Here is a 26,878-nt window from a genome sequence, read left to right as displayed (position 1 = left end):
CTGTAGAAGGTTAGGTTGGTTTCATGTTATTGTTGACTATACTAAAGAGATTTTATAGTGCTCTGGGTCTAAATGTCCTTAGCATGATGAAAATTACAAATGGGAACATTTAGGAAATGTCACCATCAGTAGATAATCCTTTTGCTGGTGTTATCTTTGCAGCACATACCCTATGACGCTGGCACATACCTCAGGTGAGTAAGGGTCTCCTTGTTTTATACTCCACTTGTTGTCAGTCCTCAACATGTCATTACATAAAGTCATCTCTATGGTCACGTCTGCCAGAATCTTATATAATTTAAATGTTTTTGTGGGAAGTAGCTTGTTTGTAGAGAGTCTACGAGGATTTGGTTCTACTATGTCAACTTAAAAGTTAAGAAAAAATAGACTCAGAAGGATCTTTTCTTCTCTCTTGTTGTCAGATAACCATATCGGTCTTGTGCTGATGCCTCAGTTTAGTGTAAAAGCAACACTTATTTCTTGAAAGCCATGGAGCCAAGTTCTGGAAGGTTCTGCCAAGCTAGAGAGGCTTCAATTATTGGAGCTGCTGCCATACTGTTTCTGCTAGTCAAGGACTAGCCTCGCTAAGTTGGGAGAGTCTCACCAACAGAAAGAAGGCAGGCTATCAGGTGATTTTTTTTTAAACCAAATTGAGTTCAGAAATGGACAGAAATACAATGGAAAACAAAATTCTCATAATGGAAAACAACAGAACTTGTCCATATGAGATAGAAATTAAGCAAGTCAATGTATTATTATGGAAACAGCTCAGGCTTTCATTTTCTATTTAATCAGCGACATTATAGCTCATACTCACATTGCACTTATTTAATTGAACCTTATTGTTCAGTTGGTTTGATTCATTTAGCACCTGAGTGCCAAAGGCTGGTGGCATTGTGGCTCAGCTGTTTTGGGGAATGGAAAAGCTCAACTGAGGTTGCCCCTTTTATTGCTATTCATAATGCCAATTGGAAGGCTATTTAATTCTTTATTAGAAACTAGCAATTTCACCAGGTTTAAGTATATTTGTAGGAATGGAGAGTGGGTTATAGTGTTGGGTTTCTAGGTGATAAGTCACCTTTATTTCGTAGCAAAGAATTCTCCATGTGGTTATGTATTATGTATTATTCAGTTATTCTGATCTCATGCCAATCTATTCAGTGAATGTCAACGTCAGCCAGCATATCCAGATGCTACATTTTATTTGATGCTGCCAGAAAAAGAGGCACAGTAATCCACAAGTGCTGATGCCATCCATATTGCAGCAGGGGATGCCTGATATTTCGGCAGTAATTCTGCCTTAGCTTAATCCATTCTCATTGTGGGTCTTACATGCTTAATTGGCTTTCCAAATGTCACTGCAGTAATCAGTTTTTTTTTTTAAACAAATTTTAATTTCAGTTACAGCCTGAGTATTCAGCCTCTGAGTTACTGGAAAGAAAGATAAGCTAGTTTCCTGTTTTATAAGGATTCCTGGTATTTATTTCAGGTCTAATCAGTTTAAAGAGTCAGCCACCTAGGAACCATACTAATTATTTCCCAGGACAAAAGGGGCAAGTGGGAGTGGGAAACACAACTATAAATGGAAGATTTCTCTTTAATACTTCTTTATTTTTCTAAAATTGGTATTTAATTAACTTGCTAGAGGCAAGTTGTTAGACCCTACATATGAGTCATTTCAAGCTTATAATAAAATAGAAACAAACATTTTTCAAATAAAGTGGGGGAAGAGGATGCTTTAGATTTTCTTTTGAAATGGGAAGGACCAATTATGTGGAAATTTAAGTCATTCTTCACACATTTAAAGTTGGGTAGTAAGGGAGCATGAGTTATTCTGAGATACTTTAAACCTCTGACATGGGAAGGCAAATAACAAAGCATTTGATAAAGTTTCTCATGTTGCTCTTGTGGAAAAGATGGAGACACAGACTATTGTACTAATGGTACAAGTAGATGGACCTGGACCTCGTTAAATGGTCAGACACAGAATAGTCATTGGTGGTTCACTGACAACTTGAAAATGGTCTTCAGCGGAGTTCCTTAGGGATCTTTGCTTGGCCTTGCGCTACTTAACATTTTTATATTCAATGATATGGGTAAATGCAGAGATCTCATGTTCTTTTTCAGGTGATGCAATGCTGATAACACACTGGATGACAGAATCAGGATCCAAAAACATCTTGACGGACTAAAGCACTGGGCCAAACTGAGAAAGATCAAAATTAATAGGAATGTCTTTTTCTTTCCAGCTTTGAAGCATGAAGAGTTTTTGAGCCATATCTGGAATAGTCAGATAGAGTAATGACAGAAGCTTTTGTTTGTATTTGGCCCCACATAAATATGAGCACACATCCTATTGAGGAGAGAGAAAAAGAGAGGAGAGAGAGACAGATGCTTGGGGTGTGATCAACTGCGTGTGCTCAGCAGAGGTGAACTGTGAAATGTAAGTAGCAGAACTGCCAAACTGTATTATGTCTTGAAGCTTACTACCAGTTTCGATAGTTTTTTTCCTGTTTTCTTTTGTTTTTGGCTAGGCAATGGGGTTAAGTGACTTGCCCAGGGTCACACAGCTAGTAAGTGTTATGTGTCTGAGGTCGGATTTGAACTCAGGTCCTCCTGAATCCAGGGCCGGTGCTCTATCTACTGCACCACCTAGCTGCCCCTGCTTACTACCAGTTTGTCTGTAGAATGTAACCTAGATACAGATTGAATTTCTGAATCTTGTTTAAATGGTTCTGTTAACACATGCTGCGATTCTCTTATGCTTATCATTATTTTTCTTGTAATAAAATGATATCACTAATAAAATAATCAATCCTTAAAGTATGAACATGAAAAGTAAAGTTAAAAACAAGCCAACAACAAACTGAAATTTGACTCAATATAAAGAATCCAGTTGAGGCAATTAGGATCATATGTAATTTTGAGTCCCTTGTAACATTCTTGCAAATACTCTGTTAGGATTTCCCATGCATTGTGGCTCATCATCAGATGGTATACATTTCTCTGATGATACCCTCATGCTGCTTTACTTGCTTAGAACTGAAAAGGACTTTAAATTAGTAATAATTCTAAGTCTAAAAAAATGTGTTGGATCTTTTCTATGTATTAAAACACCCATTCTTTTTTTGGATGATAGGGAAAGAACCCATTTAGGTCTATTATAGCATTAAAAAAACAAGCAAGATTTTATGGAAAGCCAAATGGATTTAATGTAAATTTACCAGAAGCAGTACAGCTATTCCTACCAATGACCCTTTAATAGAACACCAAGGTCATTATCTCCATGAGCAAGAAAATTGGCATCAATTTATATTTCACTTGAGAAAACCTGAAAGAGAAATTGCTTACTAAACACCAGGTAACCATCTGTACTTACTGGGCAATGCTATTCCCTGAAACAGATCAACACTGTGTAGCAAAGGTTATGTTTGTCGGACAGCTCCATGGAATGATACCAAGAAAAAAGGAATTAAAGATAAAAGATGGACATCCCAAGTAGATGAGGGAGAGAAACCCATCACACATGTAATGAATGGCAAAAATAAAGCCACTGACTAATTATATCAATCAATTATGTGGGTCTTTTTTTTTTGGAAGGGTAATCAAATACTGCTTTTGAACTCAAAATTCATTTTATTTAAACATAGAAAATGTTATATCTTTAATACAAGCCATGCTAGCATAGCCTCCTAGTTAAAAATAGGACAGAGAATGAAAACCGACAGTTACATATAATAAAGTTCAAGTCAAAGTATAAAGAGTAATACGGTAGGAAATAGGATACTGATAAGTTATCAGAGGAAAAAATTATTAGCAACAAAACAAAATTAGGTGTATGACATCATGTTATTTATCGCACAACGTTCAGAAATAGCATCAGGACAATGAAAGACATGGAAAGCTACTAAAACATTGAGGTATACAGCATGTAACAAATGGGTCTGGATCAAGTTTTTTTCATTCAGTTGAAGGGGACCTTGCTTTGCCTTCAATTATTTGTCTTTCTTTCAAAAATCCCAAACATAAAATCTTTCAGTGATAATGCTGAATGAAATTTTTCAAAGTTTTTGACCTTGAATTCCAATCACTGTGAAAGAATTATCAGCAGTCATTTAAATGTCAATAGATATAAGCATGATTTTATACATTTGGCTATTTAGACTTTCCCTGATTTTATTAAATAATTCTGTTAATTCTCAAATGTAAGAGTTAAAGTGCTATACTCAACTTGTATTTCAAATGGGCCTTCCTAGACGGTTTCCTTTGTATTTGTTTCCTAGCACATAGTAGGTACTTAATCACTATTTATTGACTAACTGAATCTAATCTAATGAAAGCATATGTGTATATACATACACAAACACACACACACACACACACACACACATTAGGTAATTGGGGTTAAGTGACTTGCCCAGGGTCACACAGCTAGCTAGTAAGTGTCAAGTGTTTGGTCTGAGGCCAGATTTGAACTCAGGTCCTCCTGACTTCAGGGTTGGCGCTCTATCCACTGCACCACCTAGCTGCCTCAGAAATGCATATTTTGAAATATTGATAACTTATAATAGAGGTTAACCAAAAGGTATACAATTTTTATTTTAGTAAAAAGTTTGGCACTCAATTGTGCTCATAATCACCATATCATACAGATAATTCACTGTCTTAGGAAGACACTAGTAGTATCTATGAGCAGTATCCATATATAATATTAAAATGACAAAAAGCTTTTTTTTAGTCAAAGACTCCCAATATAACAATTATTCACAAGACGTGTCTGTATGCAGTACGCCTCTTTCTGCCTCATTTTTAAAATATGCTGAATCCTATGAATTTGAATATTCTTATTAAAAATGGACTTTCAGGGTGAACTTCTTGTGAGTTTTAGTTTAAATAATTATCCTCTCTTAAGTAAGCATATATGGAAGTTGTAGAAATCAGCAGAGAGGGCATCAGGAAGACTGGAAAGTACATTTTCTAGGTAGATGTTTTTAGCCCACTGGGTGGAGAAAAACAGTCCCTTTGTTTTTGTTAAACCACTTCGCAGAGTTGAATGTCCCTTTGCCAAAGCGTAGTGAAAAAGGTTAAATGGTGGCAAAATCATATAAATGTTTATATGTGCCAGGCACTGTGCTGGGTAAAAGAGGTACAAAGGAAAATCAATAATCCTTTTGAGTTTATATTCTATTGAGGGTCAGAGGATATGACCACAAATAAGTAAATACAAAACATGTTCAAAGTACACACAGAGTAATTCTTTTTGGTGGAGGAAGTGGGAAATCCTAACAACTAGAGGAATAAAGAATGGGATGTTTTAGTAAGTTGTACTTGAGCTAAGTATTGGAGAGTTCTAGGAGTTCTAAAAGGGAGAGCATTCCAAGCGAGTATGGGGGATAGCCTGTGTAGGGGCGTCGGATGAAACACGAAACGTCCCATAAGAAAATAGCTACTGGATCAGTTTAGTTGGAATGTAGAATGAGGAAGAGCAATGAACAACCATTCTTGAAAGATAGATTGTGAAAAGGTTTAAACACTATATAAGGGAGGCTTCATTTTATTCTAAAGGAAATAGGGAGCCACTGAAACTTCTTGAGCAGGGGAATGGAATGGTTTGACCCGTGCTTTAAGAATATCAATTTGGCAACTGTGTGAATGAATTGAAGAGGGGCAAACCTTCATGTAGGGTGGCCTAATAGCATATTATTGCAACAGCTCAGGGAAGAGATGACTGATGGCTTGAATTATGGTAGTTGTGCTATGTAGATTGGTATGAATAGACTGATATGAGAGAGGAGAGATGTCATGAAGGTAGAACTGATGGGACTTGCAAACTTACTCAATTTGGAGGGCAAGGAAGACTGAAGAGTTGAGGATAATTTGGAACCTAGATTTGGAATCAGTGTAACTGGAAGAATGGTGGTATCTCAATAGTACCAACTCCAGAGATGGCACTTCTCCAGAAATGAAGGTATTAGGAAGAGTGGTGGGTTTAGGGTGACAGATTATGATTTCTGTTCTAGATACATTGAATTTGAGATACCTAGGGGACATCCAGGTGGAGATATGCAGCAGGCAGTTGGAGATAAAGGACCAGAGATTAGGCAAAAGGTAAGGGCTGGCTTTGCAGAGTTGGGAGTCGCTGCATAAAGATGATAGCTGAGCCAATGTGAACTTATGAGACTACCAACAAAGATATAAAAAAGTTAGAAAGTTTTTTGTGCAATTAACTTTATAGAGATTACTGATTGAGATACTGTCTTAGGCAGTTTTTTTTTTTTGCTAAGTGATAGAATAAGCCAGTATTTTCATGGTAGTTACTGTTGTTACTAATATTATTACTTTTTGTCTACTGTGACTACAAGTACATTCCCCATTTTTGGAAGACTTCTCTGAGAAGAAACATGTACTAAGTTGATTTATTGAAATCCTTTTTGCTTGCATGTTATGAGTTAATAGTTTTTCTTTGTAGCATAGTTATCTGTGGCTTCATAAATCTGAATGTTAAAAGTGCAACAGATTTTCCCCCCTTCCTTTTGTATAACTTCTGTAAAAAGTGTTGCCGCTGTTCCCTGCAATGATAATAAAAGCTTCCGTGGAGGTATCTGAGCTGTTCAGATTGCCTGCTTTGAGCCAACTGCTCCCCTCCCCATCTCACTGACTGTATAGATCTGTAGGTTAGTTAGGAGGACTAGCTCTTCACACATAAGTTTCTCTTCAGACAAATAGGCTTGAGAGGTATGCCAAGGCCAAAAAATCATTAGTATAACAAAGACCATGAGCTAGGCTTGTGTGTCCTGGTCAAGTAACATTTTGGGATCTTCACTGGCTCTGGAGTCAGGTAGACGAGTTCAAATTTAACCTCAGGTACTAACTAAATTACTTAACTCCAAATGCCTCTCCTCCTGGCCCCCCTCATTCGCCTCACCTCCCCCCTCCAAAAAAACAACGCCTGAAGAATAGGGTCCTCACTGATGAGGTGAAGTGAAGCTTTTTTAAAAAAACAACACCGCAACAAAACTATATAAGCAGTAGCAATCCAGTTTCAAATAGCCTCATCCTGTGACCCTGACATGGAGACTGGCTCTTCTATTGACATGAAGAAGACTGGCACAAGACCAGAAGAAATTCTATAGGTCTGGAGGAGTGTGCCCTTCAGCTGTAACCACCCAATGAAGTCACGGGAAGCATTTTACTCCAGAATTTTCTATCCACCCTAGATTCAGTTGCAATTCACCTCTGAAATATTTCCAATGTCCATAAAGAAGACTCAGCAGAATATGAGTCATACTTGATTTTTACTTTCACCTTTTAGTGGCACAGGCACAATATTTCCTGCATAAACTCTTTGTTTAAGGAGCATTAGCTGCTAAGTGTTGGGGAATGGGCAGAAGAACCTATCTACCTTTCTAAACTTTGGAATTATCCCTAGAAAACTAGAATAGGTATTTTCACATTTTTACTTTATAGTCTTGGCTTTGAGAGGCCTACATGATGGTAAAAAAGAGAGTAAGAACACATGTTAGAATGATGACAATGATAGGAAAGAAAAGCAAATGGTTATTCAATTTCTTCAGTCAGCTATGTGATTTCTTTGGGTCTTAAACACAGAGTGGGTTGTTATTCACATAGCTCTGATAAAGTTTTTCTGGAACTTGAACTCATTGTTAAGCTGTCTACCAGTATTTTTGTGAGAAAAACTAAATGGAGAATCAAACCACATGTATCAGGATTTTAGAAATACAGATATAAAAGAGTATTCACGAGGCCAACTAGTCCAAAATTCTGTCCCTATCTGTGATTGGACTGCATTCAGGAAAATACCATGACGTCCTTTAGCCTTTTAAAAAAAGCCTCCAGGGGCAGCAAGGTGGCACAGTGGATAGAGCACCGGCCCTGAAGTCAGGAGGACCTCAGTTCAAATCCGGCCTTAGACCAAACACTTGACACTACCTGTGTGACCCTGGGCAAGTCACTTAACCCCAACTGCCTAAAAACAAAACAAACAAAAAAGCCTCCAAATATAATTTCACAATCTTCTTGGAAATTCACTTTTTTCCCTTTTGCCTTATAATGCTTCCCAATATCTAACCAAAGTCTGTCCTGGTGCCATTTTTGCTCTTTATCTGCTATCCTGCCCTTACTAGCAGCACCCCCACATCTGGAATGCTCTCTTCACCTCTGACTCCTGGCTTTTCCTGGTTCATGCCCTACTCTCATCCCTCTCAGCACTGCTAGTGCCTTCCCTCTGAGGTGATCATCTCCAGTTGTCCTGATCTATATCTTGCCACTGGACGCAGATGGCTCCAGAGGAGACAGTGAGAGGCTGATGACTTTGCACAGCCCTGTCTCACTTAAATCCAATTCACTTGCAAGTCTTGATATCACCCTCCCAATGAAGGACAAACATCAATCAACAATCTGTGAGTAGTGGTAGCTGCCCCACTGGGGACCCAACTGGCCACTTCCAGTTGGCCAATGCAACTCTTTCCTTCCTTCTTTCCTCCTTTTCTTCGTCTCTACTTCTCTTCTTCCCTTCCTCCTTCCCTTCTTTCCCTCTGTCCCTCATACCCTTAGCTGCAGGTGCTTTGCCGAAAGGAATATAAATTTGGATCACTGAAACCTCACATGTTTCTTGGGGTTTATAGCTAGATGTCTTTTTTTTTTTTTAAGGACCATGACTTAAACCCAAATCACTCTGGCTCTCATTGATTGGCCAACAATAAGTTCTAGCCCAAACCTCAGTTGGTCATTGTTTGGGCTCTGATGGCTCAGAGTGAGTATAAATAGCAATTGTTTCATTTTGGCCAGAAACCCTGATGGTCTTTCCCGCCCAGACTGATTTTTTTTTTTTGACTAGGTAAAAGAGGTCATTCTTTGCCTCACTTCTTACCTACCCTTAATCACTGAATGGGCATTGCCTCAGACAAACTGAGACCTGGGAAAGGCCTTAGTTCAAAAAGGCCAAGGTCTCCCACTGCATCCAGGGTCATTTCCAGTCATCCTGATCCATATCTTGCCACTGGACCCAGATGGTTCCAGAGGAGAGAGTGAGGCTGGTGACTCTGCATAGCCCTCCCTCACTTAAATCCAACTCACTTGAAAGTCATGGCATCACCTTGCCAATGTCATGGTCCTCTTTGAGAACAAAAGATAAACATCATCTTCCATTTAAGCTATACATAGCCTGAACCAACCTTGTATTCTTGGTATAAATACAATGTTATACCGTACACTCTCTAAAAATATGTTGGTGTTGCTTTTTTCTTTTTTTTTTTTTGAGATGGGTCTCAAAGTTCAGAAGCCACTCTTAGATTTGGCTCCATTGTTGACTGGCAAGGAAGCTTTGACCTGCTCCAATTTCCAGCCTGAGCCAGTTCATCCCTCCTTAAGGTGACCTCCTACTCTCAGGTTCTCAGCACATTGATGCTGGACTTATAAACACTGGGTTGACCTTAACGCTACTGCAGCTCAAAACTCCTAAACTCAAGAAAATTCTCCAGTGGTAGGGACTACAGGTAAGTGCTATCATGTTTGATGATGTAGTATCTTGTGATTTCCCCCCCCCCCAATTATTTTTGTAGAGCCCAGTTTATCCCTTTTAACTATTTCTATTCTTATTATTACCTTGAGATCATAATTGGTCCTCTTGGCATGAGTTTATCTTAAGCATAATAAATTCCCATTTAACTGAGCAAAACTTTATATTTCAAGCATATTTCTTATAAACAGATTGTTGTATTGTTTTCTAATACATTCTGCTATCCTCTTCCAGTTTATGTGATTATTCCATTCACACTTACAATTGTCATTTCCCTTCATTCTAGTATTTTATATTTTTTCTTCTCTCTACCTTCTCCCTGCCTCTCTTTTGGTAAAAGAGATGTGGTCAACATAAGGAATCTATAATAGAATCAATCTACTTCTGTGCCACTGTCCTGCCTCTCTTACCCCTCCCCAGAGCCTCAGCATGGTTTCTTACTCTAATATTTTTTACCTTTCAAACCTGAACTTTTTAAAAATTTTGACCATTCCCTATATACTCTCTTAATTCCTTCTTTCTCCATCCATGTTTGTTTCTCCGATGAGTTTAATAGATTTCTATACCGAATTCTAGAGGTGTATGTGCACATGTATGATGCAAATGTATGTGCATTCAATTGTCATGTATCCATTTAAGATAAAAGTTAATATAATGCCTGTTCCTCTCATTCTCTCCTTTATATTTATATAATCTCACAAATTCTGATTATAAGAAATGGTAGATGTAAGCCTTTTCCTCATTTTTTTGCTGGTATATTTCTTTCCCCTTTTCTTTACTCTCTAAAGACTATCAAAATAGAAGAAAACCATACTCAGCTCTCTGTCTTAATAGCCTCTGGGACCTTTGAAGTTATTAGGTTTTGAAGGTATACTTATGTATGCTCCATCAGCTGGAATGTAATCACTTTATCATTAGCTCATTCGAATAGCTTAAATGCACTTACTTTCCAAATTTCCTATTGACTCCTTTGTATTTCAAAGTATTTACTCAGCTTTGAAGTTTTCATCAGAATGCTTCAAAACTGTCTCACCCCTTAAAGGTCCATTTCCTGTCCCTTCTTCTCTCTGCCTCAGATTCTACTTAGTCCTTCACAGTAAGTTATTCTTGGTTATAAGACTTAGTAATTTGTCTTTTGTAATATCATATTCTAAGATTTGTCTCCTTGATAATAGTAGTTGCCAAGTCTTGTAAGATCATGGCTGTGGTTCCTTGGTACTTGAACTTTTTCCTTTTTGGCTACTTGCTGTATTTTTCTTTCACCTAGAAGCTGTGGATTTTGGCTATGGCCTTCCTTGAAATTCATTTTGGAGTTTAAATTTCAGGAGGTGACTGACAGATTATTTCTATTTTTACTTTCCCCTCTGTTTCTAATAAATCTGGATAATTTTCATTCACGACTTTTAAAAACACAGTAGCCAGGTTATTCTTTAGTCAAGGTTTTCAGGTAGACTCTGATGATTCTTAAATTGCCTCTCTTTGACTTATTTCCCAGGTTTTTGGTAACTGATACCTTATGTTCTCTTCTATTTTATAATCTTTTGATTTGTTCTAGTATTTCTTGTCTCGGTTTTCTTGAGTTCTAATTTTCAAGAAGTCTGTTACTTCAGTAAGATTTATCATCCTTTTTTCTTTTTTAAAGTTTGGTAACAGTAAGCAAGGTAAAATGCTTCAGATTGTTTGTATTGTTTTTGTGTGGTTTCAATTTGTGGTGTGACGTATTATTGTAGTATTTCAAGTGGCTAAGTCCTTTTTGTTGTTTTATGAATTGAAATGTGTTTACATTCTAAATTGGGGTTATCCTTGGCTACCATATCTCTCTGCTGGGCAGGTGTTTGATAAAGTGACTTTTAGACCCTTTTGGTCCCCCATCATTATGGCACTTGATTTACCTTGGTAAAACGTCTACATAAAATTGTTTTAGTTGTCATCAATATCCTTTCATACATTGTCTTTAATAATTACAAAGATAAGTTGAAAATGTTTTAATGACATGATAATTATTTTCATTTTTATTCTTCTAGCTTTGTATTAATTTACAAGTTGGTATTCTGAGTGTGCCCAGAGAGTTTACAAGTGACTACCACATCAGGAACAAATGCTTTCCTCTCTGCTAATTATAATAATTTTCTTTCTGTGTGTATATTTTTCAGTGTTCACTCTGTCTGGAGCCTTCTGATTCTTTTCTTGAAGAAAGTAGCCTAAAAGTGTCGAGGTAACATAGTGTAGTGGACAGGGAAAGGGACTAGGGAGTTAGGAAGACCTATCTAGGTTTAAATATTACTTCAGAAAGAATTAGCTGTGTGACTCTGGATAAGTCACTTGACCTCTGTGGCTCAGTTCCCTCATGTAAAACAAGGGGGTTATGGTGACCTCTTATGTCCCTTTCAGCTCTGAATCTGTGAAACTGTGATCATATGATTTCTTTCATTCCCTAGTCTTGAGTCATATTTTTCACTGTTCTCCCTCATTCCCACCTTCAGTGACCTGAAATCACTGAATATCAAAGTATATGTTGATTTAATTTGGAGGTGGGTCTTATCCAGGTCTTAGACTTCATCTTCTGTAATAGATGTTGGCTTATAAACTGCACTTATTTTCATGATAGTTTCTTTGTGTGTACCTATTTTATTTATAGGGTGTCTCCCCAGATAGTATGTAAATTCCTTGAGGGCAGGGCCTATTTTTGTTTTTTTGCCTTTCTTTACATTTCCAGCATGATACATGCCTGATACATAGGAGGTATTTAAAAGATTTGTTGTTTGGTTGAAATACCTAACATAATCACTGCAATATAAGATGACAAAATATCGCATGAAAGGATTTTTTTTTCTCTTCGGACACAATAAAACCAACTAGTTTGTTTTCTAATTTTGTTTATGGTGACAATGTCAAGTAGTGATACAATTCATTTTCTTTAGTAGTATGTACATTCATTGGTCACTGCACAAGATTACACATTTTACACATTACGTATGTATAGAGCACCAATAGCTAAGTTATCATTTACAGAGAGTATAAAAATTGTGATTCTTAGCACCTTCTGCCTTGTTTCCCTGACATCATTACTATAGAAGTAGTAGGGGGCCACAGACAACTGAGGGCTAGTTTGTATTATTCTTTTTCATGGGTTGCCATGGCTAAAGAAATTATTGCCAAGTGGCTAGCCTATTGGTGAGCAGCTGTCCCATAATTAGTCAGCCTGGACCTTGGAAAGCAGTCTATTGCTGGGGCAATAGTTGAAGCTTTTCCAGCTAGGTGGATTCTACCAGAGTTTTCACCATTCTAGTATAACTTTCAAGAAACCAATGGTTATTATCACAATGCCATGACGAACCACTAGAACAGGATTTTGTGGAGGAAAATGTCACTGTAATGCTATGACATGTTCATTTTGTTGGGCAAGGGGCCATGAAGCAAGAATTTCCTGGAATGTGGACTGCTTGAGTCCTGGGGTTCCACCACTTCTTAGCTATGTGATCTTTGGCAAGTTATTTCTATTCTTTCAGCCTCAGTTTTCTCATCTGTAAAACTTAGAAGATAATAATACACGAGCACCTACTTCACCTTTTTGTTGTTGGAATCAAATACAAGAATGTGACACGCTTTAAGACTATTAGACATTATACTGGTGTAAGGTGCTGCTGTTATTCTCCTGCGTTTTCATTCAGAGGATTTTTACACAAGTCTTAGTTTCTACAAGTCACAGAGTCATCACATAAAGGCCCTTCCAGTTTACCTATTTTACTACTATGGCAGGGAAGAGAGTATCATTTTAAAAATCAGACCGCCAGGCAACCACTCCTACCCCCATACCTTCTGCCCTTTCTAAAAACAAAACTAAGATTGCAGACTTAATAGAGCTCAGTATTTTAACAGTTTGTCAAACCTCACACTGCTGCTGTATGGATATTTTCTTTTTTACAATAGGTTAATGCCTTTTTGATCAAACCAATACATGGCACATAGCAATTTCCTCCCAGCTAGGATAGAAAATATTTTGCCAACTCCATCTGCTTAGTTTTTGCCGAGTGGGAGCAGATTGTATAGTTAAAAAGTAAGTCCTGAGAAATGTCCCTTTTTGTATAATGGAGATTGGGTAACTCTATTTTAACACATTTCTAGCACCTTATCCAACATACAGAATAAAGAGGTAACTTATCAGTGACCTTTATCATAAAGCCCAAAGGGCACAAAACCAGCCATGAAGGAAACTGCTTAATCTCTTTACATAAAGGATGAATACAAATAAAATTATATATAACTTGAAAATGTCACTGCATAAATTAAATTCACTGTCAAAGTGAGTCATTAACAACTCACTGATAAGAAAAAAGAGATTTATTCATACCATATTTTATTGCAACTATCACTGTGATACAAAGAATATGAACATGGAATTAAAAAGAGATGAAAATATGAATGGTAATTTGATTATTTGCAAGGTTTTTATTTTGTTTTAGAGTAGAAAATATTGCTCAGGCAGTTTTACTCAAATGATTAAACATGGTTGTTTCATTTTAATAATTCAATAGATCAATCATGTTAAAAACATTTTGATAGATTAAAGCTAGATCAGACACCAAAACACTTCCTTTAAAAAACACAGTCTCATTTGCATTTACTAAGGAAGACACTTCTATGCAAGTTAAGGGAAAAAATATTCAAAGTTATAATAAAACAGGTAACAGAGCTCTCTATCTACGGAATTTCTGAGGCAGGGTCTGAAAAAGAGTTAAGTAGGAGGTAGGCAGGCTGAAATAAAGGAGAAAGGTTAAGTATAGAAAGCAAGATTTGAGTACAGAAAGCAATGAAAAGGACACAGGGAAGGGACTTAAGAAGTCCAAATAAGGACCCAAGCATGGTGTTTAGAGGTCTTGGAAGGAGAAAAATAAAACAAAATCTCAGGTCTCTGACCCCATGTCCTATCCCAGCTCTGCTACTTAATACTTTTGGGATCCTAGACAAGCCACTTAACCTTTCTTCCTCATCTGTAAAATAAGGGGCTTGGACCAGATGACCTCTAGTGCTACTTCCAGCTCTAAATTTATCAAATTAGTAGAGCTATATTAATTGGATGATTGATACAACTGAAAAGAAGCTAGATTTATAAGAAAAACTGGATTAGATCTTTGTAGTATAAGTAGAAACGAGAGGAAGACCTTACAGACTGCAAAATAAACAGCAATCAAAACTGCCTGGCTTGAGAATAAGAGACCTGGAAAGACTCCCATGTCTTAGGACGGTGTCCTTGGTCTATATTCCCCCCCCTTTTCTTTAAGGTGCCATAGCTTGAGAATGATGTGGAGAACTTAGGGAGGCTTTAGGAAAGAGAGATGATTGAGGGGTTTGAGAATGTATTTCTGAAAGAAGGGCAAAGGAACTGGAGAAAGAAAAGGCAGAGGGACAACTTAATAATGATTTTCATGAATATGAATGGCTATTATACAGAAGATGATGACCACTCTCAAAATTTCCATTGAACAAGGGTAAACAAGTTTTTTAACACTGCAACATGAAAAATCTGGATTAAATGTAAGAAGTTCCTGACAGTGACTGCTGTTAAACCCTAGGAAAGGCTGCCAAGGGAAGTTGTAGAATCTCTTCCTCCAAAGTTCTCTAATAACAGAATAGTCTCAACTTTGTGAGGCACTATCAGAAGGCAGGAGCATGGACTAAGATTCAACTGGTATACTACTTTCTGGATAGCTACTCATCTGTCCTTTAATTTGCAATGGCTACAGATACCTGTCTTGGGATATTTCAAGTTCCCTACAGACTTATTTTGGGATTATTATCACTGCAAGTTACCAACCCCAACAGAGTTAAGATTCCTGCCCCTATCAGTGGGTCATAAAGAAATAACTTTTGTGAATTGTACACAGTCCACTGATGATTATATTATGCTGGTAAACAAATGGGCTCAGAAACTCTTTGGGATCCAAGGTACAATATAAATATTAAGTGATAGCTGAAAATACTTTGAAGCTATAGCTTTAATAAAAAAAACAACCCATGTCTCTTGGTAAAATATCCTGGATTCTTTATACTGTATTGGTGAGGTTCCAATTTTTATGTCAATAAATTTCAAGTTTTGATGTAGGTTGTTACTGTCACATATCACTTGGCTAAGACTCTTTTCTTTTATTTCTATTTTTTATTGCATTTAAGTAAGCCTATGGCTACTAAATACAGCTGGTGTCTCTTGCTTTTGAAAGCTTAGCCTGTAGATTAATGAAGAAAGGAGACTTAATCACACCGAAGCCCACGGAGAGAAAGGAAAGAAAAGAGATTTAATAAGCTGTTGTACATTGTTCTCTTGTCCATGAAAACAGAGAAAAGGAGATCACTTGGCTTGATAGCACTGCATCTTTGGAATACTAAATAAGGCATTACATATTTTGATAAACACTGGGAGCTTTAAGCTTCTGTGATTCTATATATCTCGAATCTAAGTCACTGGCATTAGGTGTTGATCTGGCACTATTAATACAATGTGAAAGCAAGGAAATGCTTTCACAAATGCTCTACAACTAAATACACAGATTTTCCTGTTGCACTCAGATGAAAAGTTGGAACTTTAATGGTCCTATAGTAAGAAGATGCTTCTGAGTTAAGCAAAATAGGCTTATTATATATCTAAAAATCTTCATTTGCTTCTAATTTGGATTTTTTCATTCCAGTAAGTCTGACAGTACTACTGACACTAACTGAAACAAATTTAATTTCTGTAAAAGACTGAATAAGTTGACCTAATTTTCCTTTACTGGTTCATTCCCAGAGTATATATTTATGACATAAGAGCTATGTATAAACATATAACATATAAACCCCAAAAGGGGGTGGGTTGAGGGAAAGCAGTTTGCAGAGATAGTCTGGAAGCCTCAGAAGAGGGATTTTTATCTAGAATAAGCAAAAATATATGAAATATATGAAAGAACTGATACACTTAGTAGGACTTTATTCTAAAAACTATGCTGAAGGAGAGAACTCATCCTAGTACCTTTGGTTGGGGTATATAAGAGCTTTAGGAGACTGAATGTGAGTTCCATAACTCAGAATATTAAAAATTTCCCATTATTTCTATCTCTACCAAAATATCTTTGTTTCACCTTTGATTTCTTACATATATAAGGAGGAGCAATTTGTTTTCTCTAAAATTCAAGCATACCAGATAATGTCTCTAAAAACTTAGTTCTGGAGAGAATACTGAAAGACCCTAAACATGCTTATAATTAAATTACATCCATTGGATTTCATGCCCTTGATGGACATGTTCTGATCCCTGCTAAGAGAGCCCATGCATATTTTACTTCAACTGAACAGGCACCAAGACTGCTTAAATGGATTTTCTTCAGTTGAGCCAAATGGGGTTGTTTATTAATCCAGAATGACAAGCAAACACCTGAGCCTCTGATCAGATATGCTGCTTGCTCTAACAGTGTCTCTACCTCTAGTTTTCTGAGAAGCTAAATGTAAAAGGGAATGAGACACTATGATGCCAGTGGATTACAGACAAGTCTGACAGCTTGAACAAAACAATGAAAACTTGAATATTTTGATTGTGCCAAATGACTAGGAAGCAGGCACTCAACTCCCTTGTCCAGGTCATTCTTCACAGAAGAAATATCATATTTTGATTATTTGCTTATTGAACATGATACTCTATTGTTCCAAACCAGAAGAAACCAGTCTTAATTTTTTTTTGGGACGGGGAAGGGTCTCATTTGGAGAAAACAGCAATTGTAATAGATTAAAATACATTTAGTGGATTAGAAAGCACAGTCCCATCATGCAGAAGGGGCAACAACACCACCACCACATATTACATAAGTACAGTTTAACCCCTCCCCCCACATTATCAGGTTACAATCACATCAACTACAAAACATAAAAAGTTATAATTAGTAATATTTACATAACTACATCAATATTAAAAAAACCCTTAACATTAGAAAAAATCTGAACTAGAAAGAGTTTTATAACATTCAAAGTAAACAATAAATACATTTTTAAGACTTAAAACAGAACTGCTCATGCTCATGAAGCAAAATTTAGCTAAGTATTTTTTTATTTTATAAGAAGTTAAATTCTTATAAGTCAGAATAAACAACATGGCTTATTTAAGGGGTTGTAAAAATGTGTAAAATACTTGGATTTCAGTGTTTTGATTTTTAAGAAGAAGATATATATATATATATATATATATATATATATATAAAAGGAAAAACTCAACATGAGCAACTTCTTGCGAAGGGTTCTGTTCATATGAAATTACTGTGCAATTTCTATATGTTATATTTTAAATTCACTTAAATACTAGTAGGATAATTTACCACTTACTTAAAATATTACTAAGAGGAAGACTGGTGAGTAACATAATAGATACTAGAATCTCTTCTTGCCATAAAAGAATTTATGTTGACTCAATTCTAGGGCAATTTAAAACTAGAAAAATTAGTTTGCTCACTAGTTTTGTAGCTTTCCCCTTAATTCTAACTAATCAGAATGAAAAGGAAAGCACAGTGTTGCCCCCCCCTTCAAAATTATATACTGGTATTCTTTGGGACCAAAATGGAATTTTATGTGTAGCACTAGAGGACTTTATGTTTCGTTTGGATTTGAAAAGGATTCACCAACCACAAGAAAATGATGTAAATCCCCCAAAAGAAGCATTTATCTATCATAAGAATAGGGTTGGGTGACATCTACTGGAATATATGACTTGTGACTTGCACTAAAATCTATTTTTAAAGACTGTGAATACATGAAGGTTTCTGAGTTCAAACGTATGGTAAGTATGATTCATTCAAGGTCTTCGGTTTCTTCAGAAAATAGGTCCGCAAGATCAGCCACTGTCAAGACTGAAGCCTCTGACTGCTTCAATGATGAGCTAGTATGGCTGTAGAAATTTCAGAGAGCAGAGTGAGATTAGCCAAAGTCAATTTCCTTGGGAAAGAAATTCTGTTTATGTAATAAATAGCACACAATGCAAAGAATTATTCTAATACTTCTGCTATCTATATTCCAATGCATATCTAGAGGAACCTAGGGGGCAAGATAACTGTGTTAGTTCAAACGCAATACACACCATTCTATTTATTAGTTGTAGTCTCTTTTCTGAAAATGTTCCAGGAGGAGTTTAAAAGGCATCAGTGAGGCTTGGACCATGTCTCCTTACTATCAAAATTAAACTGTCTCATAGAGAATTTTAAGAGTTTTCTATCCCGAGGATTCTTAAATAAATCAAAGATGATTAGTAATGAGAAATCAACAACAACCACAAAAAAAATGCAAGTAAAATTGAACCCTAAAACTAACTTTTATTTTACTGATATGGTAGCCTCTTTTCTTCCTTTTAGATTTCTAATAGAAGGAAACAATTTTTGGCTTCAAATCACTATTCTGCTCAGCAGAGCCACTTGGCAGAAATGACCCCTTTTAAATCAATATTCTACTTCTTGGATTTCCTCCAATCAGACCTATCGTACAGGGATGTTGTGAGATATCAGTTAATGCTTGTTAAGGACTGTGAAGAGGAAGAACATATGGTACAAGTGTTAAGAAGTTTTATGATTCCCAAACTGGAATTGTTTGCTGACCAAATCAAAAGTTTTACTACTATGGTACAGTAGCTTTTGCTGTTAATAATAAAATTAATAGCTGAATTCTATGCTCACACTCTCCCTTTTGTATATGACTATTAGACATACAAAAAACAAGTGTTCATATTTATCCATACTAGGTTAAGCCTTTCAGTTTTGGGGGGCAGAAACACTTTTTCACTTATAAATAGCTTTATAATCTGATAGTGTTAATACACATTTTAATCAATCTATAAATACACACATATATTTCCAATTTGTTATTTTATGTTTTGACTTAAAATTCAAAATTAAACTGAAACCAATGTGTAACCAGTTTTTTTTCCTCCATTAAAACAAAAAGTTTTAATACAGTTAAGGGTTTTAATATATTTAATATTGCATGTAGACTCTATTTTAAAAGGCGCATATGCTTTTAGTTTGTGAACTGAATGTAAAAAGGTATTAGATGAGACATAACTGCTCTTCTTCCAAGTTAAATGAAGATGAATTATTTTGCAATTTATAAAGAAGTCTTAAATTTGTGCTTCTTCACACACACACACACATATATATGTGCTTGACAAAACTGCCTTTTTAATTTAATTGATCATTGTTACCTCCTCTCAGCCGTTTTCAACATTGCCTGCATTCTTTCTTCAATAGTCGCTTTAATAAGGAATCTGTGAACAATGGTAGGCCTATAAGATGAATAAAAATGAAAATGTCATTGGGATAGGAGTAAAGACTGGACCTGTAGTTTTGTTAGTATAGGGAACCCCCAGGAGAGGTAAGTCCCTCTACCAATCAATATAGATTGACACCTTTTCTGTAATTTATAGCTTTAGAGTTACTTGGATGACTGTGTGACTTGTCCAGGGTTACACAGCTAGTATGTGTCAGATGCAGGACTGGAACTCTGGTTTTCTAGGCTAAAGGCCTACTCTCTACATACTATAACACAAGCTTCATATTAAAATGTAATAAACATACTAACTAAAACTAATAAGTCATTAATGAATCAATATTGCATGTTATTCTTTAAACTGTCAAAGCAAAATACTAAGTGCATAACAGTTAAAGAAATAGCAAAAATTTCTAAACAGAAACTGATATTATTTATATAGGAAATAAATGTCTTATAATGGTCTGTTGTCACAGAGATGTCCAGAGAAAGAGTTCAAGTTAATGTCAAAAGATTGGGGGGAACACTTAGAGAACTTTTTTCTGGCACAGTACTACTGTTAGTTGCTCAAGGAAATGATTTGTATAAAAACGTCTAAATCAAGTTTAGCACCCTTCCTTTCAAAACTGATCTCCTTTACCAGCTTCCCCATTTCTGTCAATGGCACTGTCAGTCTTCTGGAGATGTCAGCTTGAAACTCTTCCGTGGGGGAAGAGATTGGTCAAAATGACTAAATGGGGAACTGTTCCAGTTTTAGGCCATAAAACTTCTTTTTATTAATGATGAAATTTCAGGTTTCTGGAAAGACTTGTATAGTCTGATGCTGAGTGAAATGAGCAGAACCAAGAGAACGTTGTACTTACAATAACAGCCACGTTGTACGATGACTAATATTGATAAACTTAACTCTTCCCTGCAATACAAGGATCTAAGACATCTTCAGAGACCTTGTGATGGAAAATGCTATCCACATCCAAAGAAAGAACTACGGAAGGTGAATTGCTATTTTTTTTCTTCTGTTGAGTTTTGTTTCCTCTTTCTGATGGTTCCCCATATTGGTTTTAATTTTTACACACAACATTACCAATATGAAAATATGTTTAATAGGAATGTAAATAAATGTATAGCCTATATCAGATTGTGCACCGTCTTGGGGAAGGGTGGTGGGGAGGAAGGGGGAGAAAAATTTTTAACTCAAAAGCATGTGGAAGTGACTATTGATAAATCAAAAATAAATTTAAAAAATTAAAAAAAAAATTTCAGGTTTCCTCTCTTGAAAAATGTCAGGATTTAAAATCTAACTTTACTTGTCATTTCCTAGACTGAACAGTTCAGACAGCAAAAGGACAATTGCTGGATCTACAGCCAGAAGATAGGAGTCTGAGCCCCTGGTCTGGTATTTACTATCCATAATTGTAAATAAATATCACTTCTCTGAACCTTTCTCTTCTTATCTACTATTGATAATAATGATAATAACATCTCCATTTATAGAGTGCTTTACATATATTTGACCTTCCTGAAACCCTGCAAGGTAGGTGCTCTTCTTACACTCATTTTATAGAAGAAGGAATTGAGGCTCAGTTAGGTTAAACAACTTGCCCATGTAACATAGCAATTAGGTATCAAAGGTGGGATTTGAATCCAAGTCTTCTTGACTTAGTGTCAATAAATGCCCACTGGTACTTCTCCAAAATGAGGAGGTTAGATTAGATGACCTTTAAGATCCCTTCTAATTCTAATATTCCATAATCTGATGGTGACAGAATAAATAATGAGTACAAAAAAGAATTTGAAGTGAAAAGCAATACGTTTAAAAAAATAAATCAGCTCTGAAACCTGTCACATCCCCTTGGGTTTTTTCATTGTTCATTACTGTTTAAAATAATTATTTAGTAAAAACTGTCTTTGGCTATGAACATGTTCCTTTCACATAAAAGATTATCATAGCATTTTTACACTAAATTTTCTTGCCCCACTGGTCTTTTGTTTAAAATTAGACCCCTTCCCAACCCTCACCCCTAAACAAAAATAAAACAAAATAAAATTAGATCCCATACTATGAAAATTGACTGGTCCTAATTTTTAGACAGGCAGACACACCTACTTGCTGTGGGTTTATCCAGGATTCTTGTTTAGGCCCCATGGTTTGGAAAGGAAGGAAGAAAAACCTGTTCTAGGTTAAAACTTTATTCAATTTAACAAGCATTTACTAATACCCTAATACTCAAAGGATATCGTGCAGGCCTGAGCTTTAATTTGTAATTGCCTGAGGCTGAACTTTGATCCCGGGTACCTGAAGAAAGGAAACATTATTCTACCATAGTTCTATCCTACTGACATCCCCTTCCCTCCTCCTCCTTTTTTATTTTATTTTATTGTTTTGCTTTTTGGTGAGGCAACTGGGGTTAAGTGACTTGTCCAGGGTCACACAGCTAAGTAAGTATCAAGTATCTGAGGCCTTATTTGAACTCAGGTCCTCCTGACTCCAAGGCCAGAGCTCAATCCATTGCACAACTTACCTGCCCCAAAATAAATCTTCATTTTTGGGGGGGGGGGCACGCCAAGGCAATCTGGGTTAAGTGACTTGCCCAGGGTCACTCCTCCTTTTTTTTTAATAGCCATGAGTTGCCAACCTATTGAGCTTCTGTTATATGCCCAGTACTTCCAACGGCCAGACACACATATACGTTGCTTGGTTTAATAATATTGCAATTAAAATGCCCATTATGGGTGCATTTTTGTAAATATGTATTGTACTGAGAAAAAACATTGATATTTATATCCAGGTAGAACTGAAGAGATATCTTCTTGTTACAAGATTCACTTTGAGCACTGTGCTAATTAAATCTAGCAGATCCTTAGATCTGACCTAGATAGAGGCTAGCCTTTTCCTCAGGGCAAAAGTTGAGAGGGGGAGTTGTTTGTTTTCATCTGAACTTGATTTACTTTCTTTCATATGTAGTCTGGACAGTTAACAAATTGTCAACTTTCACCCAAATTATGGTGTTTGCTTTCAATTTCATTGCCAACTCCAGTTTTCCAGCCCCAGCTAACAACCTTTTGTGGGGTCCAAGGGATGAGGATAATTTGAAAAATTAGGAAGACACTTCAGGGGAAGTATCTGCATTGCCCACACTACAGATAGGGAAAGGAGTTCTAAAAGACCCCTGGAGAATCTTTTTGGCTTTCTAATTAAAAGGCTCTCAGACTGTTTTAACACAAGCTAAAGAAGCACAAAGTTAAAAGGGGCCTCAAAGGTCAGTTATCACAATTGTTTCTTAAAGCACAGATTCCATCTACAATATTACCAACAAGTGATAATCTAGCCTCTGCTTGAACAGTTCCAGTGATTGAGAACTCATTACTGAAAAGGGCAGCCCATTTTCATGTTGAGACTGTTCTAAATATTAGGAAATTCTTTTAAAAATATATCTAACTGATTTATGACCAAACAAGAGATAAAGAACATTATGAAATGCAAAATGGATAATTTTGATTACATTAAATTTAAATGTTTTTGCACAAACAAAGCCAATGCAACCAAGATTAGAAGGGAAGCAGAAAGGTGGGAAACAATTTTTACAGCCAGTGTCTCTGATAAAGGCCCCATTTCTACAATATATAGAGAACTGAGTCAAATTTATAATACAAGTCATTCCCCAATTGATAAATGGTCAAAGAAGATGAACAGGCAGTTTTCAGATGAAGAAATTAAAGTTTATCTATAGTCCTAGGAAAAAATGCTCTAAATCATTACTGATCAGAAAAATGTAAATTAAAACAACTCTGAGGTACCACATCACACCCATCACATTGGCTAACATGACAAAATAGGAAAATGATAAATGTTGGAGAAGATATGGGAAAACTGGAACACTAATGCATTGTTGGTGGAGTTGTGAATTGAACCAACCATTCTGGAGAGCAATTTGGAAGTAGGCCCATGTGCATACCCTTTAATCCAGCAATACCACTTCTAGGTCTATAGCCCAAAGAGATCATAAAAATGGGAAAAGGACCCACATATACAAAAATAGTTATAGTAGCTCTTTCTGTGGTGGCCAAGAATTGGAACTTGAGAGGATGCCCATCAACTGGGGAATGGCTGAACAAGTTTTGGTATTTGAATATAGTGGAATACTATTGTGCTATAAGAAATGATGAGCAGGCAGACTTCAGAAAAATCTGGAAAGACTTGTATGAACTGATGCTGAGTAAAATGAGCAGAACCAGAACATTTTACACAGTGGCAGCCATATTGTGTGATGACTGACTTTGATAGACTTAGCTCTTCTCAGCAATGCAAAGATCTAACACAACTCCAAAAGACTCATGAGGAACTATGGAGTCTGAATGCAGATCGATGCATACTATTCTCTTTCTCTCTCTCTCTCTCTCTTGTTTTCTTTGTTTTTTTTTCTTCCTCATAGTTTTTCCCTTTGGTTCTAATTCTTCTTTATAACATGACTAATGTGGAAATACATTTAATATAATTGTACACGTGTAGCCTATATCAGATTGCATGCCATCTTTTGGAGGGGGAAGTGAAGGAGCAGGAGAAAATTTAAAACTCAAAATCTTATAAAAGTGAATGTTGAAAACTAAAACTAAATAAATATAAAAAAATTATATCTAAATGAAATTTGCTTCAAGGCAACAGCTGCCCTCTGAAACCATACAGCCTAAATCTAGAGACAGAGTTGGATTATTTATTTAGTTTTCTAAATATTTTAATATTTTATTTTTATAGAAATTTATAGAAATATAAATATTTCTAAATATTTAAAGTGAAAGTGCTCGATTTTGTTTTCAGTCTTACTTTGTTTGTCCAATTCGGTGTACTCTTCCAATAGCCTGAAGCTCATGTGCAGGATTCAATATAGGTTCCACTAGGAGAACATGAGTTGCTTCAATGATATTTAAACCATTGGAACCTGTGTGCAGGGGTAGCAGCAAAATATTGATCTTGGGATCATATTTAAATGCTGAGAGGTTTTCCTGAAAGAAAAAAAATAGACAAGTATTTCAAATGTCACCATGGAAAACTGAGATGCTCCTTCTCCAAATCAGCAGGATGCTTTGTGGCACCCAGATAATGAACTTCTGTGAAATGTAAAACATTTAAAATGCATCATTTGCAAAAAATCAAAACCTAAATTAATTCAATGCTGTAGAAAAGTATTGTGTGGACCACCTTGGCCACACAAAAAGTCTAATATGTATGTATGTATGTATGTATGTATGTATGTATGTATGTATATTTCATAGGGGATTTCCCATATTAAATTTTCAAAATTAAATTTATTTTTAATTTTTAAAATTAAATTTAAAAGGGAAGCTAGGTGGCGCAGTGGATAGAGCACCGGCCCTGAAGTCAGGAGGACCTGAGTTCAAATTCAGCCTCAGACCAAACACTTGACACTTAACTAGCTGTGTTACACTGGGCAGTCACTTAACCCCCAATTGCCTTAAAAAAAAATTAAATTTAAAAAGATTAAGTAACTACTGTTTGCAGAGCAGTCTGCTAGGTCCTGGGGTAAGATACAAACTTAGGTAAGACATAGTACATGCCCTCGTGGAGTTTGCCATCTATATTAGAGGAATAAGAACTATACAATGATAACTGTAGTAATATAACATTATAGGATAAATGTATCAGGGTGGTGTTAATCAAAATACTAAGTGGGCTCTAAGAAGAAAGATTTGTCACTGATGATGGATAAGGAAAAATTTAATAGAGGATATTTCCTTTATTGTACTTCCTTCCTAGAGGGTCATCAGAGTGACCAGGAAGGCCAGGCAAGGGAGATATAGAAGATTCTCAAGTAGAAGTGGCAAGATGATTGATATATAAAGAGCAGATTGAGCAGATGTATAAAGAGAGATTGAGTATGAAGATGTACAAATCTCAGAACAGTGTGAAGGGAGAACAGAGATGGGAAAGAGTAGCAGCTGTTGCAATAATCCAGTCAGACAGCAATTAGAGTCTATCCTAGGGTGGTAGAAATTGCAATAGTGGGAGCACATAAATACTAGAGATATTGCTGAAGAAAGCTTGGCAGGTCATGGTAATTGACTGGATGTCTATGAAAGACAAGGAGTCAGAGATAACATCACAGTTTTATATATGGAAAATAGGGTGAATTCTATGGACAAAAATAAAGAAGTTGGAAGAGGTTCCAAACATAATAAACTCAGTTTTGGACAGAAGTTTGAGATCTTGATGGTACATTCAGGTAGAGATGATCCAAATGCAGCTGGAGATGTAGAGAATGTCCTTGAGACTACCATGACTCTGCTGCATTCTCACCCTGAACCTCAGCTTCTGGGACCTTCTCACTCTGGCACATTTCTTTATCATCTCAGCTTCCTCTCAATGAAGAGTTCCTTCTAAGGACTCCATTTTGAGGATACGGACAGGCTGGCCATATTTCACTACCCTCTCAGATATGCTTCTGACTCTCTGGACTGTGCCACTCTTATCCCAGCCTCCCTCACCCTGTACTTTTTAGTACTCTTTTCTGTGATGTCTTCTGTCAATTAGAATATAGACTCGATAGCAGGGACTATTTCCTTTTGCTTATATTAGCAGCTTGGCAAAGTACCTGGCACATAGTAGGTGCTTAATAAATGCTTGTTTACTGGCAAAATCCTCCACAACACTGTATACACTTAATGAACATTTGTTGAATTGAAAGATGAGAGGGCTACTTCAGACTGATAACCTAACAGCCCTGAGTCCAATTTTCTTATCTCTAAAATACAGATGTTAGAAACTAGATCAATCATTCCCAACCTTTTAAAAAAATGAGGAATTCTTTTCACCAACAAAAAAAAATTATGAGCCTATAACAGAGAAACTGCATAATGACAAAAAAGCTTATATGGATTTAATAACACTTTAAAAATGAATTTGTATTCTATAAACATATCTAAATGCATTAAAAAATCATTATTCCTGTTATATATTTTGTTGGAGCTAAATAAAGATCACTATGATAATGCTTGGTAAACATATATAGGTTCAGGGACCCCATGGCAAACCACAGGTTGGGAATCACTGGACTT

At 36.2% G+C, this 26,878-nt stretch overlaps 1 protein-coding gene and 1 long non-coding RNA gene across 5 annotated transcripts in view; one reads left to right on the top strand and one right to left on the bottom strand.

Annotated features, from left to right (window-relative positions):
- The window catches only part of SHPRH (SNF2 histone linker PHD RING helicase), a 151,209-nt gene that overhangs the window by 13,243 nt on the left and 111,088 nt on the right, over positions 1–26,878 (bottom strand). For 3 of the 4 annotated variants that reach the window (XR_013486922.1, XR_013486923.1, XR_013486924.1), the window contains exons 28-29: positions 24,630–24,808; positions 19,743–19,823 (exon numbers count right to left, since the gene is read on the bottom strand). Coding sequence is in view for 1 of the 4 variants with exons in the window: in XM_020986555.2 (XP_020842214.1) it covers positions 18,344–18,440; positions 19,743–19,823; positions 24,630–24,808 (357 nt within the window). In the remaining 3 variants the exon portion in view is untranslated. Of the gene's footprint in view, positions 1–12,397; positions 18,441–19,742; positions 19,824–24,629; positions 24,809–26,878 lie in introns of those variants that run through there. The other variant, XM_020986555.2, reaches the window with a different exon arrangement.
- LOC144457541 (uncharacterized) lies at positions 155–21,266 on the top strand. Its single transcript, XR_013486925.1, has 4 exons — positions 155–194; positions 2,250–2,443; positions 20,602–20,801; positions 21,129–21,266. It is a non-coding gene; the product is annotated as an uncharacterized LOC144457541 (long non-coding RNA).

This window comes from Phascolarctos cinereus, unplaced genomic scaffold (assembly GCF_003287225.1).
Source record: "Phascolarctos cinereus isolate Bilbo 61053 unplaced genomic scaffold, phaCin_HiC Scaffold_5;HRSCAF=322, whole genome shotgun sequence".
Classification (NCBI taxonomy): domain Eukaryota; kingdom Metazoa; phylum Chordata; class Mammalia; order Diprotodontia; family Phascolarctidae; genus Phascolarctos; species Phascolarctos cinereus.
This window is presented reverse-complemented; position numbering and strand designations above follow the sequence as displayed.